Source organism: Gasterosteus aculeatus, chromosome 16, assembly GCF_964276395.1.
Source record: "Gasterosteus aculeatus chromosome 16, fGasAcu3.hap1.1, whole genome shotgun sequence".
Classification (NCBI taxonomy): domain Eukaryota; kingdom Metazoa; phylum Chordata; class Actinopteri; order Perciformes; family Gasterosteidae; genus Gasterosteus; species Gasterosteus aculeatus.
Genome location: NC_135704.1, coordinates 10,004,502 through 10,022,531, shown reverse-complemented (window position 1 = coordinate 10,022,531; position 18,030 = coordinate 10,004,502). Strand labels below are relative to the sequence as shown.

At 43.8% G+C, this 18,030-nt stretch overlaps 1 protein-coding gene across 4 annotated transcripts in view; it reads right to left on the bottom strand.

The window, feature by feature from the left end:
- LOC120833909 (FERM, ARHGEF and pleckstrin domain-containing protein 1) overlaps positions 1–9,981 on the bottom strand; it is a 45,044-nt gene extending 35,063 nt beyond the window's left edge. For 2 of the 4 annotated variants that reach the window (XM_040201544.2, XM_078090419.1), the window contains exons 1-2: positions 9,493–9,794; positions 6,390–6,581 (exon numbers count right to left, since the gene is read on the bottom strand). In XM_040201544.2, the coding sequence (XP_040057478.2) occupies positions 6,390–6,563 (174 nt within the window). In that variant the 5' untranslated portion in view covers positions 6,564–6,581; positions 9,493–9,794. Of the gene's footprint in view, positions 1–6,389; positions 6,582–9,492 lie in introns of all 4 variants that reach the window. The other 2 variants (XR_013452994.1, XM_040201543.2) reach the window with 2 other exon arrangements.
- Positions 9,982–18,030: the final 8,049 nt, after the last annotated feature.

Sequence of the window (18,030 nt, the reverse complement as noted above, 5' to 3'; positions counted from 1 at the left end):
CGCTTCCCCTAAACTTATTCCACTGCGGGATTTCAATTTCATGCCGTGAGAGAAAGGCAACAACGGGTTCAGAGGTCAGCTCAGGAAAGTATGAGAATGCCACACTCGCATCTTCCAGCCTCATCGTGTATCATTCACCGGAGGGAAATCTAAAAAAAGAAAGCCTTCATCCATGAAGGTGCATGCGTGAGCCACAGGACTGATTCAACGGTAGCACAGACACATCAGCTTCTCCATTTACCCTTCAATTGTGACACCAAACCCCCCTTCTCCCCCAAATCTTTGCCACCCCAAAACAGAGACAAGCTAATAATCCCGCAAACCTGTTTCCCAGTCATAATTTAAGTCAATGGATTTGAATATGATGACGCGACCTGCACACAAATCCAGATGTTGGCGCTGCCTCCTGAATATGTTGGTCATAATTGGTGTGCAGCAGGGTACGCCCATGCTAGTGTTAGTGCTCAGCATGCAACACAACACCACCCCCCCACCTACCCACCTCCCCTCCCCTCTCCAGATATCAGCAGAAGACAGAACTCAGCAGCATGGCAACCGGCTCAGACGCTCCTCGTCCTCGACCACTACGTAGCCATGGCAACCCGCGCACAGACCGGCGAGATTCCATGTGGCCTTTCAAACATGAAGTCGCATAGCGTTGAGAGAGAGAGAGAGAGAGCGAGCACCTCACACACAGCTCAAAGGCCGTGGCAGTCGGGGCAACGAGGTGCTTTCTGGCAGCAGAGGGAGGGATGATGAACGGCAAATCATTTCTTCCTGGGCAGGAGGCCACAGAGGATAACAGAATAATACAACAGCTTAAAGTGGGCTAATACAGTACCATCGGGAAGGCAGTCTGGAAGAACAGAAACAAGAAGTGCTTCCATATTAGGGCTCCCAAAAGAGAGCATGTAACGTGTTAGCTTAACAGACCACAGATGTCTGGATGCTGGTAATTCCCAGTATCATCGCTTTATCAAGCTCCCTTTCTGATCGTCTCCGCAGTCAGGCTGCAAACCCTTTCAAGGTGACATGGGAGCTCAAATTTATCTGTTCGCTGTCGCTAAAACTCTTTCATTCACAACTCTATGCGAGGACCAGACTACCTAAGAAGGAAGGGAGAGGGAAACCGCGATGGTCGCCACCTCCTCACATCTTTCTACCAGTTTGCCACTGGAGCTCCTCTCAAATTCCTTCTGCTCAACAGGGGCCCACTTTATGAACTTGAAAATGGTCATCTGCACCAGGGGAATGCTACAGTCAATCTAAATAGATCTCGCTGTCACTTGTGCATGACTCACATTAGGCACTGGGGAACGACGGTAATGGGTTTTCAAAAGCTCATTGACACGGCGTAAGCTGTGGGTGGGGATTTGTTGCTTTGGGCTCCGCAGCTTCTGTGCAATTCTGCAAAAATACTCTAGTAGCCAATCAAATCAAATTTGTATTCATTTTCTGCCAACGACAGCTCATCAAGAAATACTGGTGCCAAATCATCCTCTGTGCCCAAAGAATACCGCCACCAGTCCCCCCCCCCCCCCCCACCCTCCAATCGAAGCGCCATGAGGCAGACTGCGTCCCAGCTCTGAGTTTAACAGGATTCAGCACGCCGCTTCTAGAGTCGAGACTAGACGGCCTTCTTCCCTCCGAGCTCTGCCTTCTTCAGACATGTCGTGTTTGAAAAGGAAACGTGAGCTACTGAGAACCTTCGGTGATCTGGAATGTGCACAAGTAATATTTAGCTCAACTTTCAACTGTGCTTACGTGTTTCACAATGCAGAGGCCATCGTATATACATCAGATTCTCACGTACACGCAGGCTCGTATGTCATTGTTGATTGTGATGGTGCCAGTGGTCGCTTACAGTTATTATTTAGAGATTAATACTTTCTAACAACAGCACACCAAAACAAAAAAATGAAATGTTGCCAAGCAAATGCTTACTAACCATGGGGGATTTCCCATCTCAGTATGTCTGAAAACCAGAAGATACTGCATATGCTTTGGAATTATGAAAAGGTACACAATGCCTTGTAAAATGTGCATGTTAATTACTGAGTTTTAGAAGCAGACTTGGTTCAGGCAGAGCCGCGATAGAAGTTTCCCCATTTCCAGTCGTTATGCTAAGCTGAGCTGCTGGCGGTTCCTTCGTATGTGATGTACAAACACGAGTGTGGTTTTCATCTCCTCAACAAGAAGCTGAGTCAATGTTTTTCCCAAAACAAATCAATCTATTAATCAGTCAATCATTTTAACATCAATATTTTCTCATACAGGTCTACTATGTACATATTAAATGTTGACAGTACACGCGTCTAAGGTGTGTCGATTTTCTTCAAAATGCAAATATTATTGATAGGATTTCTGTAGTTAATGTATTGTATTATATACAAATGCCACTGACATGGTGCTTACATTTAACGAGCACTTTGACGAGTAAGTCGAGGATTAGCCGATTCAATTAATTAAGTAATTGGTATCCGGATGTGCTGTACAAATGTAGCTACATCTGCACTAGAGCCGACTCCGTGTGCATTTGGGAATGGATCTAAAAAGGTTGACCAAACGCCATAAAACCACACTGAAGTTGTTGAAAGCAGTGCTGAAAGAAGCCCTTCTTTGTGTTCCTCCTCATTGGGACGGGACCTCATGGCCATTCAGCGGACCACGAGGCGCGCTGGAGCTCCTCCAATTGCTTCCCCTCACAATATGATGTGCTGTAGAATAGCAACTGGTGAGATGCTGATGGTAAGGCCTCTGGTTAGCTGGGTTGTCTCCATTGCCCATATGCTTTAGTTATGGGAAATCATTTAAAAACAGAAAAATATCCCCAAGGATCAAATGTATGTGGCAAAAAGTAGGTTGCGCATCAGGCCGAGGGTATTTCATCTCACATCTCACTCACTGCCTGCCTGCTTCTGTATCTCCTCTGCTCTGACAAATATTGGAAACGGTACAGTGATAAACTATGGATCCAGCCCTGGGGATGATACATCGAGATGACAGACCGCGCGGTCAGCTTCCCGGCGAGTGATGAATTGCACCCCGTCACATGAACTCTGCAGCAAACACGACTGTGACTCAGTGTGTCAGACCTGCTTCCTGCCAAGATGTGGACAGGGCTTTGTACTGCATAGGTATTTAATCGGGTTTATCGGGTCGCGGTAGGCACCTTGGTTTAACACGCTGACACTAAACGATAAACGTATTCAGCTTTAAAAAGTATCGGTAAAATTAAAACGTTAACCTGATTATGGAGCTGAATGAAAAGTCAGGGGATCTAAGGTTATCAGGAAAGATCGCCACAGAACCACAAAAACAAAAAGGTCTGAACGGATCCACAAAGATGTTGTATAATTTTGCATATTTTTCTGAATAAGTGATAATCTGATAAACAGTCGGAGGATGACATAAAAATTCACATTTAAACTTACTGAACCACAGATGTTCACGGTAATCCATTTTTTGTACCCAAGTGGTGGATCAGCCCAGGTAGACTGAAAATGTGTTTTACTTGGGCATTGATGGTAGTAAAAATGAAGGTGCCAGGAAATGAAGGGTCTGTAATAAATGCATTTAATATATCTCTCTGCAGTGCAGCCTTTTAGAGTCTGTACAGTGAGTGTAATGGACAAAGAGACGGCCGGAGCGGACAGACTGTCGGCCTCAACGGCTCATAGTTAGAGAGCAAAGAGGGACCGAGAGTTCTGTCTGAATTTCCAGTGCAGAACGTCTGTGTTGTAACGTCCATACTAATGGGAAGTGGAACATTACAGGTTAGGTTGCATTCATTGTTATTCTAGCCATAAGGTCTGGCTAATGGAGCATGACTTTTTCCTTTCATTCACAGGAATGAGCATGACTGTCTTATCGCTTATCTCTCTGCCTTCATCATCCCACCCCCTAAATCCACGCTGCAGTCACACTCCTCACAGGTAACTTCCTTTCCAATCTTCAACCAGCCATCAGCCATGCAACGGGGTTCATGCAACGAACCCATAAGATTCCATGCTGAAAAAGGTGCAACCTCATCACGGCCAGTCGCCCGTTCCCCAGGTTTTGTGCAGCCAAACATCATCAGCATCAACACAACTGTGTTCACAGCCACAGTGCCAATTAGGCCACAGTATGGCATTTGACCCAGCGTGGCCCCTTTTTGTCTCTCGAACCATCTGATATTCCGCCCGCTGAGGTGGAAACTCTGACCGAGAGGAGCAGGAACCGGAGCCACCGGTGTCAGTTGCAGGGCGACGCCGGGCGCTTTATCTTTTCTCAAAGAGACAGTAGGCAGCCTACCTCGAGTCAATCTGACTATGAAATCACTTAAATCGCGATGTGTTCCTGGCGAGAAATAAAGGACTAGATAATTGCTGGACAAATGTGGTTTGTAGACCGTGCAGTTATCTCACTTCCCTACCGCAGGGGAGAGGTTATTATCAGCAGGATCCGAGCCCATTGGACGCATGTTTTTCTGTGTCCTCCCTCTCTGCTGGGCCAAGTTTCTTTACAAAGACTTATCATCCTCATCTCAGCATGTATGCTATAGACCCTGCTTCTGTTTTTACACGCAACACTTTACAACACAATGTAAAAATAAATAAATCAATGTTTTCCTTGTTCTTTGTTGGACAGATAACAGATTTATCAACCTCAAATGTTGGCTGAGGACTGAAGAAAATGTCCTCGGTGCACACCTCTAGGCAAAGACAATATCTAGCCCGCTGAGATCTCTATCTCCAGTGCTGACTTGAGATGGAGGACATAATGCGTGTTAAATTGAGCATGAATAAAGCTTTCGGTTAGAGGGGGGCCTTGTGTTAGCGTCTCCCGAGCGATAGACTAGCTTGTTCCTGCTTCAGAGACAGCAGCGATCTCGGTGTCGAACTTTAGGAAACCCGACAGCAAGCCGACGCGAGGAGCAAGCGAAAGAGAAATTAAACATGAACAAAAAAATGGAGGGGAAAAGAAATGAGTCATTTTGAGTGTTCTTTGGAAGATTGAGCAATCTTAAACACTCCGATTTTGGTAACCCCCAAACGACTACATTATCCCAAGAATAATCTGAGGTTGATATCGTCTAAAAGGAAGCATTTTCACAGATTACGAGCCCTGGAGCATGTTGAAGAAACTCCTTCATCGAATCGGTGTTGGTGACCTGAGAAAATACTAAGCAGATGCAGCGCATCTTCCCGTAGTCCTAAAAACAGCTGCTAAAACGTGAAAAGATAAAAGAATCCACCACTATAATAATGAGCAGTCGTGGACAAGGAGCTCTGCCGTCCACTTTAGGAGCAACATTTACCCATAAGGCCTCAGGAAACATCCTTGTTCATCCTTGTTCAACATTGTTCTTCTATTCGGAGACAATCAACAGTCCTACGCCCTTAAAGTTTCTTCAAATAAAATTGTGGACCAAGGACACCTCTCAGAAACACCACAGTCCACAGAAATGCTGGGATAAGGTCTCTTATAGTTTGTTATAGTTTTGTCTTTGCTCTTTAAAGGATAAAATTAAATCAGCAACAAATACGCAGAGAAGTAGCACTTCTCTCAATATTATCTAACTAACCAAACTACACCGTCTGCGTCACTCAAGGATCATCAGGTGCAAATGAAGATTAACTATTTTTTGTGAGTGAGTACTTAAGTAGTAGTAAGTAGTGTGATAATTGGAGACTACTTTCAGCCGTGAATTTAAAGACATTTGGTGAAGTATTACAGCTGCATGTAAGCGCTGAGACTCATTTAAACGGTGGATTGTCTTTCAGTGCAACAATGTGGTTCACTTATGTGGCTAAAGGTCTTTACACAGGCAATGCCTGTTAAAATTTACCAAAGAACGGTAACGACCTTAGAATTATACAACATATCTCCAGTCTGGTCCTTAAAGAAAGCTGAGAGTAAAATATATAATATGAATGACTTATGAAATGAAATAATATTCACATTTAGAATCTAATTTGAGCTCAACTTCAACATAATCAATCATTCCAAGAATTGCTGTTTCCTTCTTCCATTACATTAAAGCACATGTGTCCTCACACAGACAGAACTGGGAAATAGAATGGTGTCCGTGTTTCCCAAATAAAATCCTGAGGAGGACACAGAGGAGGAAATACGTGGTAGTAGATGACAGCTGGAGCAACATTTTGGGAGATTTAAGGAGCTGTGAAAATGTACCACTACAATAAACAAAAGGATTCCTCTAGCTTAATCCATGCACTAAACAACTTAACGTCATGCAGTTGCCATGCCAACCGGTTTCCAGGCTGCGGCTGCATCGGTGGCAACGGGATACGCTTATTGGCTACTGTGCTACAAGAAGGGAGTCCCAATCAAACATTAGTATTCCTGTCAGAACGCGTCGGCGCAAGGAGGCTTTAACTCACCGACACGTCAAAGAGCTCCTCTGTGTCGTCCAACATGCGGACCCTGATGGTGACATGGCGTCCAGAGGGCATGGCGGGGGGTCTGTGCCCGGGGTCCAGTGTACTGATGCCGAGAGTCTCCGGGGCTCCAAGACGCTGCCCTGCTCCGAGGGCCATCGGCTCCGGCTCTGCCATGCTGCACTGCAACGCTCACTGCCCGGAAACCAAGGGAGGGAAGCCAAGTCAGTCAGCATGAATACAAAATAATGCAATAGAGAAGTTACATTAGCAGAAGTAGCAAGAAAGCTTCTCTAACGGAGCATCGGTGCAGCAGGTGAAACGCAACAAGATGAGAGGAAGGGCTGCGCGCCCTTCAGTGTCACAGCAGCACAGCCCTTGCAGATGCAGGTTTGCACTCGTCGCTAATGGCTGATAATTGTTGCTTGTGGGGGAACCAATTAACGTGAAAAGGTCCAAGCATGTTCTTGATTTCAAAGCACGAATTAAGCAGCCTTACTTTGATTTGACACGCGAATGAGAAGGCCAAAGTGTAAAATCAAAGAGTCAATGCCCCGATAATTGATAGCAGGGGACATAGACGCGGGGCTGTTAGGCCTTTAAACACTTGGTTGGGTTTTAATTGGCCTCAAGGGGGTGAAGGCAAATACGTGAATACACTGCAAGAGATGTGAAACAAATGAGCAGTGAATATAAGTAATCAAGAGAGTGAAGAGTTATCCACACACACACACATAAATATGATATATATATATATATATATATATATAACTATTTAAATCCAGGTTTGACCACGTCGCTCTGTTGCTTTTAAAGACAGACAGCAGACAGCAGACTAAAGACTTGGACAGGGCGGTTAAATTCTCTACCGGAGACACATTCTTAAAATAGACAAAAGGTGAGGTAAGAAATGGATGTAAACAGAGCAAAGACATTTGTAAACAGCTAAAAGCCACGCATAGCGGTTGAAATGAATGGAGGCGTCCCTCCTTTAAGAGATCCGACGGGACCGCGTGGGTGCTCCAGGCAAACAAAGTTGTGAAGCGCTGCCCTGCTGAGATTCCATCTGATATTCAGATGAAGGGAGGAGGGGCGGGCGTTGGGGTTCAGATGCCTTGTGCCTAGATCCCCCGAGGCCCGCCGGTCTCTCCTCATTGCACATTCCAGCAGGCTGATGTCATTCGGAGACTTCACCAAGTGCCTAATCACAGTTCTGGGGCCAGCGAGCGGTTGTTCAGTGGCGGGCAGAGGTGAACGACTGCTGCCAAGTTTGAGCTGAAAGCGGAATAAGGCATTTTAAAAGGAGGAGTGGATAATGTAATCCGCCAGAGTGCAAGGGAGGAAATAGACCCAAGGACAGGGGATGCACTCCATTCTGCCCGAGGCTTGGAAGACGTTAGAGTGGTGGCTGACCGGTAGGGCTGCAAATAACAGTTTATTTCATTGTCCATTAAATTGTCAATTGTTTTTGTCATTGACTGGTTAATCAGTTAGTCTTTAATGAAGTAATTGTGAGAAAACGTCTGCCAGCGTTATGCCCAAGTAGACGTCTTCAAATTGATTGTTTTGTCTGACCGAATTATTAATTTGAAGTGACATAAATCCGGGCAAAGCAGCAGATCTTCCCCCTTTGGAAGTCAGAATCATCTCGGCAATCCTGAATTGTGTTGTAGATTTGATCATAAACATATGCAGATGTCTTCATTTTCTATGCGTACAGAATCTCCCATCAAGTCCTAAACTGAACAATCTAATGTGTGTCTTATCTATTTCAGTGTCATTTCAGATCGGATCAGTTCTTGTCAATGAACTTATTTGCAAAAATCCTTCTTTGGTTACTTCTCAAGGCTAAAAGCCAGAAATAAGGGATTAAAAAAAGATTTGGATTCAACAAGCAGATAAAAGATAAAAAGTGAACCCCCGCCCATGTAGGGCCTGTTCTATCGCTCCCTCGGGGTGATGCAATACACCAAGGAGCAGAAATGGAAACAGGCATATTTTTTCAATTAAAGCCCAGTCACTCAGGTCATGTGATTCTCGCACAGTCGTCGCTCGGCTCCTCTTGCCCCGATCGGGATGCATTTTGGCCCAAAAGTATCCTCCCCCTTTCCCCCGGGATCGCTTATCAAACCAGGCATGAGTGTAGGGGTCCGTGTGTTCCCCTGATTAGGTAACTCCGGTCCAAACAGTCACCAGTTAGTTGAACAGCTGGCACCTTGTTCCAGGGGCCACCGTGTGACATTAAGCATAACTGCCCTGTATACAGTGCCAGGGGGACATTAACAGACCCCTGAGTGTTTCTGTCCCCGCCCTTTGAACTTGTTTGCTTGAAATTCCCCTACGAGCGTGTAACACAGAGCTGTGACTGCTGGGCCCGGTAACAGTGGCTGCTCTGTGTGCGAGGGGCACACCGGGGGCCCCACCGCCGAGGTGCGGTGCTGGCACAGCTGGAATCCCTGAGTGACAGCTGAGCTGCCAAAGGCCCGCCGTCTCCCTGAAGCCCCTCAATAACGAAAGAAGAGCTCAGTCTCCTCTGTGTTCTCCAACCGTCACTGATACCTGGGTGTGGCGTGGCATGAATCACTACAGGTTCCCACTGTAGGCCTATTATTGGCAAAAGGTTACAGATGCAGTCATGTTGGGACCAGAGCCTTTGGCCGCCACCCAAGCCGCCCTCACAGTCAGACATATGCGTTGACACTATTCATGAGATGTGGGTTAATAGAGCCACCGTCATGCAGATAACTAAGGTGGCAGATATCCTGATCATTTAAGTGTCACGGAAGAAGCATTGCAGCTGGAGAACCACCAGAGACTGCGGCGTGCGCACGGCTAAAGTGTGCAATGTGAAACATGCACGCGCGCGCACTGGAGGACAAATAGGACGCGTCATGGGTGCATAAGGGAGATTTCTTTTTCTTATTTTTTTTTTTTAATAAATGCATAGACACACAGTGTTGGTTGTTCTTCTCCCTCGAAATTCTCAGGATCTCAAAACACACGCGCGCGCGCGCCGGAGACTTAACCCGTAATCTCATCAAACAAGTTGACTCAGTTCCCTTAAGAGCGCACCGGGCGAAGGACTCCGAGGCTGCACGGTTCTTACCCGGTTCGCACGGAATGCGGGTTTGTCCACACGAAGGTAGTGTCCCCCCCACCCCTCGGCTGAGCGGAGGTATGAGTTACATCCACGTCCAGCGGCGCAGGCTACGGGAATAACACCCAGAAGTCAAAGGGGAGCTCCGGGGTGGAGTTTTCAGGAGCTGCTCGGGCCGCAGAGGAGGCTTTCCGCGGTCGCCATGGCGGACGACTGAGTGAGAGAGAGAGTGCGCCGGGCTGAAGACGGGATTACACTGAAAACCGAGCGGCGGATCCACTCCCGGTGCCTTCTGCTGAGACAATGAAGGCGGTGCAACACCTCCACCTTCTCGGCAACAAGGACAACAGCGCCATCCAGCGGTGTTTGCGCCGTAGCGCCGTTCATTCATTCGTGCGTCAAGCAGAAACACACTATACTCTAAAAAAATGTCCCCGTAAATGAACGGGAACTTATTGGCAGCAGGGACGCCAGGAATTAACCGTTATTTTACGGTATCATACCATACATGGTTTTACACTATGTTACCGTAAAATGGATAACAGTAAATTGGCGTGAACTTTACAGGCAATTCATGGTAAAATACTGGCAGCGGATGTACCATAGTATACGGTATGTTGCTGTATATTGGATTACAGTTTGTTACCATATGATTACTGTTTCTGTGTTACATGTAGAGTAATGTCCTGTAAGTCAAAGTCATCATCGTATCTCATGAGATGCTATCTCATTATGTTTTTTTTTTACGTGGCTGACATGGGCTTCCATATAGCCTATAACAGATGTAGATGGATTGTGATTCACTGCACTTTCCACCACTTCATAAAATATATGTAACATGCAGTTAATTTACAAGCAAGGGATGGAAATTTAACTGTGTTACAGTTATTATGACATGCAGTAAGATACCGTTAGAAATGCTCCGTAAATTTACAGCAATTTGTTACAATGTATGCATCAACTTCAGACCGCAAAGGAAATAAAGAGTATGGGATAAATCCTAATGCAGGATTTAAAAAAAAACAGTTAATGAAATGAAAAGTGGTTGAATCATCAAACCCTAATTGCTGTTGCATTTACCACATGTATATGTGCTGCTGCTCGTTACACCTCCAGCCAACGGTCCTTATGTATTGGAGAGAAGGGTAACACAAACAATCTGGATTGATTATTAGCACTGCAGGTAAAGGGAGAAATACGTGTTTTTGATCACATTAATCTGCAGTGCCTGGCAGTATAAATGTTCTTTTTGTTCCAGCCCTTCGCCGGAGCTAAATGTTTACACACTGAGTGTATTCACTTGCATCCTTTTGTTATTTATTCCAATTCTAATTGTTTTACTATAGATTTAAGAGGATACACTTATTTCCTCTCTTAAATTTTTTCTCTCAGCAACATTGGATCAGATTATTTCTAAGTATAAACATTCTAAGTATAAACAATAGAAATCACAGCATGTTAAGATGCTAAACATTTGTTGCAAATAAACGGGATGAATAGACAGACGCCTCTGGCTAATGTACACAGCTACATTTCAAATGCTGTCAAACAAGTACCTCCCTGGATTTAAACAGATAGGCTACTGCCTTATTTAGATTGAGTAAGCGGGAGGGTGTAATACTTTCTACACTGGCCCTCCCTGGCTCTTTGTATAGTTTGAGTAACCTGTTTTTTGTCAGTACAGTAAGACTGTACTGTGGCTGAACCTAGCCACGCAGCACCTTCCGCTGGAGCTAAACAGACTTTTCTCTCTTGCAGTAAAGTTCCCTGGAATTTAGCCTAAATGAATTTCCATTCATGCCGTACATTTTTCTCCCCGTTTAGTTTGAGAGAGAGGACACAAAGCATGACTTGCCCTCTGTGAAGCAGGGGGGGCGGGGGGGGGCATAAGACAACCCGAGTCCTTGCACTGCGTTCAGGGTCCACCGGAGGGTGCACATGAATGATAGGCAGCCGGCCCACGAGCCCACCGGGTCTTTCAAAGTTCAGACACATGACAGCATGAGATCGTTTAGAAAGTTCTCCCTCTCATGAATAGCCCTGTGTGTAACAACAGACAAGAGAGCTTCGACTCCAAGTAACTTCTAGACTGTTCCGCAGCTGAGGCATCATAGAAGAAACTGACGGTACGCCTAGCACGAGGATTGACAAAGTTTGAATGCTACAATGAACAAAATCCAGATATATTTGAATCCAGGTGTGGGCTAAGACACGTTTTAATTGGATGACGGACTGGGGTTTACCTTTAAAGAAGGGCCACATTTACAAGAATCACATTTAGGACCCGGCGTCTTGGTAATAACAAACCGGATATTATAGTTAAACGTTATTTAATCATCAAATGAACAAGTAAAACTTTCATGAATATTTTAAGAAATAATATGAATAAATGTTGTCTCTTTGAGTTTTTTTTTAATGCCACACACCACCAACATGTACTGGTTTATATTCTTTTATGGTCTGTTTTCATGGATAGCGGCCTCGGCTGGGACCAGTGCCTCCACATCGCCCACGCCTCCTTGTATGTAGCTGCGTTCAGGGACGGGGATAAAAGACCAGCAGTGTGTTGGAACGCTTGAACCGAACTCATGATTTGCTGCTCGCCCACACACCTCCTCGCTGGCGGTCTCCCACGCCTCGGTCTTGTGGGACTGAAGCGTCTCAGTGTCTTGGCAGCTTCGGAGGCCCCCTGGAGGCACTGATCTGGAACTCTGGCAAAGAGGAACATTTCAGCAAGAGCGTGAAAATGAGTTGAGGGCGGGAAGAAAAGGAAAGAAAGGGAAAAGCCGCCAAGAGACGATGCCGTTTTGGATTTGTTATGTAAGCAATTAAGATGGCGTGGCGTGGTGATCTCAGTTATGCAACAACAAACCACTTCACAAGTCAACACTGGAACACTTAGCGAAATCGTATCCTTGGAGTACTATTCTATTATAGTATACAGTATGAATGTCCTTCAGATCCCTGTATATGTAAACATTAACTCTAGAGCTCATCGATTCGTATCAGCTCCCCAGCATTTAGGCTTCCTGTTTTCTTCAACACTGTGTACTGTGTAGGTGAAGGGCTTGAACTGACGCCAACTCGCAGACTAAATTAATCTGCCCAAGAGGATAAACTAGAAAATGCATTTCCTGCTGAAAATGCGTTGGAATGCAAAAAGCTGAAAGCTGAAATGAACTTTTTAAAATAGCTGAAAATACAGAAAGTTGAAGGGAATTTGAATACATTTGCTGAAATTATAGATATTAGAAAAGCTGAAATGAATTTGAAATTGCTGAAAATACAGAAATGGGAGAAGCTGAAAGGAATTTCAATAGATTTGCTGAAAAAGCAGAAATGAAAACAGCTGAAATAAATTTGAAATATTGCAAAAAAATACAGAAATGAATAGTGAAAAATTGCTGTTGATAGAGGCATAAGAATAGCTGAAATTATTTTAAAGAACTGCTGAAAATACAGGAAGTGGGGAAGCTGAATTTCAATAGATTTTCTAAAAACAGAAGTTGCAGGAGCTTAAATTTGTTTAAAATTGTTTGTAGTAATATTAGTAGTAGTATTAGTTATAATTGTGGTATTAGTAGTACTAGCAGTAATAGTAGGTTTAGTATCAATAGCAGTAGAAACAGCTGTAATACTATTAGCCATAGTCGTATTTGTAATAACATTAGTAGTAGTTGTAGTATTAATAGCAGTAGAAATACTAGTAGTATGGTAGTAGAAGTATCAGTTGTAGTACTAGAAGTACGAGTAATATTCGTAGTGGGAGACAGAATGTTTGTTATTCAAACTAAGAAGTTTTTAATTAATAGGCCTCATCACAAACATTACAGTAAAAATTCCCTCCATGTGGCTTTTATTTTGAAATTATTGGATTGGGTGGGTTGGGGGGGTGTAGATAGAGGGAGGGAGGGTGAGAGGGTGAGGAAGGGAGGGGTGGTGAGGAAGAGATAGAGGGAGAGAGAGAGGAGGAGAAATAGACAGACATACTGACTGACTGAGTGATTAACAGTAAGAAGAGGTCAGGGTGGAGGGGGGAGGGGGGGCGAGTGTCTTTATCATATTGGTCTGTTGACAGAAAGCATAGCTGCGTCATGTGACTCCACTAATCAGGTCATTGGAGCAGCTGTGAGTCACACACAGAGATACTGCAGCGTGTTTACGAGTAACCACGGCAACGGCGCACCTATTGCATTGGGTGGGGTGGGGGGGTGTAGATAGAGGGAGGGAGGGTGAGAGGGTGAGGAAGGGAATGGTGGTGAGGAAGAGAGGGAGAGGGGAGGAGAATTAGACTGACTGACTGACTGAGAGTGATTAACAGTAAGTAGAGGTCAGGGGGGAGGGGGGAGGGGGGGCTAGTGTCTTTATCATATTGGTCTGTTGACAGAAAGCATAGCTGCGTCATGTGACTCCACTAATCACGTCATTGGAGCAGCTGTGAGTCACACACAGAGATACTGCAGCGTGTTTACGAGTAACCACGGCAACGGCGCACCTATTGGATTGGGTGGGGTGGGGGGGTGTAGATAGAGGGAGGGAGGGTGAGAGGGTGAGGAAGGGAATGGTGGTGAGGAAGAGAGGGAGAGGGGAGGAGAATTAGACTGACTGACTGACTGAGAGTGATTAACAGTAAGTAGAGGTCAGGGTGGAGGGGGGAGGGGGGAGGGGGGGCTAGTGTCTTTATAATATTGGTCTGTTGACAGAAAGCATAGCTGCGTCATGTGACTCCACTAATCAGGTCATAGGAGCGAGCAGCTGTGAGTCACAGACAGATCCTGCAGCGTGTGAGTGCTCGTAACCACGACAACGGCGCACCTGTGCTCATTAACGGCTGCAAAATGCAGAGACATGGCAGCAAGTTACACAGAATCCACACCTCACACAAATGAGAACCAGCGCAAAACTATAACAGCTATCTAAAAAATACGGCGTTTGTATGAGACCCAAGACTCTACCGAACGCGTGGATGTGCTTTTTATGTCTGTCCGGTAATAAATACGGCTCCTATGGCCGTTTACAAAACGTGTACCTTGTGGATTTTTGTGAGAAATATGTCGGCAGATTTGTATTGGAGCCTATGGGGCTTTTGGCAGAGGTTGTGTCACTCAAACACTCCTTGCGCCAAAACTAAAAAACTCTGGGATTCCATGAACACATTAATCCAATCAGCACAACCATACCCTCATTAATCTGAAGAAATGAAGCCTCTAGAGTGTATACTTTGGCTGCAAGGACAGAAGTTCCATATTTTTTTAACCAGATTCCTGCGATGCCCCACACTCTAGCCCGCGAGCTCTCCACTCTAGCAGACGCAATACACACTCATGTAAAAGTCAGAAACGGAGCGAAGAACTAGTGAAACATAATCAGTGATAATGAAAAAAGTACAATAGATATCAAGAAGCAGTTTTTTTCATAAAATAGTTGAGACTTGTGTGAACATTTGAGAGTTGAAATGGTGTCTGTAGCTGAAAGATTTGCGAAGCTGAAAAATCTGAAAGTTGAAGAAGTTGAAGAGGATTTGAAAAGCAAACTCCATTTGAAAACCATGTTAAAATATTAACGATTATTGATTTATATAAATTCAAGCTTAAGAGGTAGAAAGCTGAAAAGTCATAGCCCTCAAGCCAGAAAGAAGCTGAACATTTTAATATTTGAAGGATTTTAATAGCTGAAAGTGTGAAGGAGTTGAAAGGTGGCGCGGAAGAACTAGAAAATGCATTTCCTGCTGAAAATGCGTTGGAATGCAAAAAGCTGAAAGCTGAAATGAATATTTAAAAAAAGCTGAAAATACAGAAAGTTGAAGGGAATTTGAATATATCTGAAATTACAGATATTAGAAAAGCTGAAATGAATTTGAAATTGCTGAAAATACAGAAATGGGAGAAGCTGAAAGGATTTAATAGATTTGCTGAAAGAGCAGAAATGAAAACAGCTGAAATAAATGTGAAATATTGCAAAGCAAAGCAGAAGTTGCAGGAGCTTAAATTAATTTAAAACAGTACAGAAATAACAAAAGCTGAGATGAATAAAAAGAGGTTTAAAATTGTTTGTAGTAATATTAGTAGTAGTAGTAGTTATAGTTGTAATTGTGGTATTAGTAGTACTAGCAGAAGTTGGTTTAGTATCAATAGCAGTAGAAACCGCTGGAACACTATTAGCCATAGTAGTATTTGTAATAACATTAGTAGTAGTTGTAGTATTAATAGCAGTAGAAATACTAGTAGTATGGTAGTAGAAGTATCAGTTGTAGTACTAGAAGTACGAGTAATATTCATAGTGGGAGACAGAATGTTTGTTATTCACACTTAAAAGTTTTTTATTAATAGGCCTCATCACAGACAATACAGTAAAAATTCCCTCCATGGGGCTTTTATTTTGAAATTATTGGATTGGGTGGGGTGGGGGGTGTAGATAGAGGGAGGGAGGGTGAGAGGGTGAGGAAGGGAATGGTGGTGAGGAAGAGATAGAGAGGGAGAGAGAGAGGAGGAGAATTAGACAGACTGACTGACTGACTGAGAGTGATTAACAGTGAGAAGAGGTCAGGGTGGAGGGGGGAGGGGGGCTAGTGTCTTTATCATATTGGTCTGTTGACAGAAAGCATAGCTGCGTCATGTGACTCCACTGATCAGGCCATTGAAGCAGCTGTGAGCCACATACAGATCCTGCAGCGTGTGAGTGCTCGTAACCACGACAACGACGCACCTGTGCGGCTGCAAAAGGGCAGACACAGGACAGCGAGTTACACAGAATCCACACCTCAAACAAATGAGAACCAGCGCAAAACTATAACAGCTATCTAAAAAATACGGCGTTTGTATGAGACCCAAGACTCTACCGAACGCGTGGATGTGTTTTTATGTCTGTCCGGTAATAAATACGGCTCCTATGGCCGTTGACAAAACGTGTACCTTGTGGATTTTTGTGAGAAATATGTCGGCAGATTTGTATTGGAGCCTATGGGGCTTTTGGCAGAGGTTGTGTCACTCAAACACTCCTTGCGCCAAAACTAAAAAACTCTGGGATTCCATGAACACATTAATCCAATCAGCACAACCATACCCTCATTAATCTGAAGAAATGAAGCCTCTAGAGTGTATACTTTGGCTGCAAGGACAGAAGTTCCATATTTTTTTAACCAGATTCCTGCGATGCCCCACACTCTAGCCGTCGAGCTCTCCACTCTAGCAGACGCAATACACACTCATGTAAAAGTCAGAAACGGAGCGAAGAACTAGTGAAACATAATCAGTGATTATGAAAAAAGTACAATAGATATCAAGAAGCAGTTTTTTTCATAAAATAGTTGAGACCTGTGTCAACATTTCAAAGTTGAAATGGTGTCTGTAGCTGAAAGATTGGCGAAGCTGAAGAATCTGAAAGTTGAAGAAGTTTAAGAGGATTTGAAAAACGATCTCCATTGGAAAACCATGTTAAAATATTAATGATTATAGATTTATATAAATTCAAGCTTAAGAGCTAAAAAGCTGAAAAGTCATAGCACCCCTCTCCTGAAGGAGCTGAATAATTTTATATTTGAATGGTTTTAATAGCTGAAAGTGTGAAGGAGTTGAAAGGCGGCGCGGAAGAAATAGAAGAAACATAACTAGAAAAGGCATTTCCTGCTGAAAATGCGTTGGAATGCAAAAAGCTGAAAGCTGCACTGAATATTTGAAAATAGCTGAAAATACAGAAAGTTGAAGGGAATTTGAATACATTTGCTGAAATGACAGATATTTGAAAAGCTGAAATGAATTTGAAATTGCTGAAAATACAGAAATGGGAGAAGCTGAAAGGAATTTCAATAGATTTGCTGAAAAAGCAGAAATGAAAACAGCTGAAATAAATTTGAAATATTGCAAAAAAATACAGAAATGAATATTAAAAAATTGCTGTTGATAGAGGCATAAGAATAGCTGAAATTATTTTAAAGAACTGCTGAAAATACAGGAAGTGGGGAAGCTGAATTTCAATAGATTTTCTAAAAACAGAAGTTGCAGGAGCTTAAATTTGTTTAAAATTGTTTGTAGTAATATTAGTAGTAGTATTAGTTATAATTGTGGTATTAGTAGTACTAGCAGTATAAGCAGTAATAGTAGGTTTAGTATCAATAGCAGTAGAAACAGCTGGAATACTATTAGCCATAGTAGTATTTGTAATAACATTAGTAGTAGTTGTAGTATTAATAGCAGTAGAAATACTAGTAGTATGGTAGTAGAAGTATCAGTTGTAGTACTAGAAGTACGAGTAATATTCGTAGTGGGAGACAGAATGTTTGTTATTCACACTTAAAAGTTTTTAATTAATAGGCCTCATCACAAACATTACAGTAAAAATTCCCTCCATGGGGCTTTTATTTTGAAATTATTGGATTGGGTGGGGTGGGGGGGAGTAGATAGAGGGAGGGAGGGTGAGAGGGTGAGGAAGGGAGGGGTGGTGAGGAAGAGATAGAGGGAGAGAGAGAGAGAGGAGAAATAGACAGACATACTGACTGAGCGTGATTAACAGTGAGCAGAGGTCAGGGTGGAGGGGGGAGGGGGGGCCAGT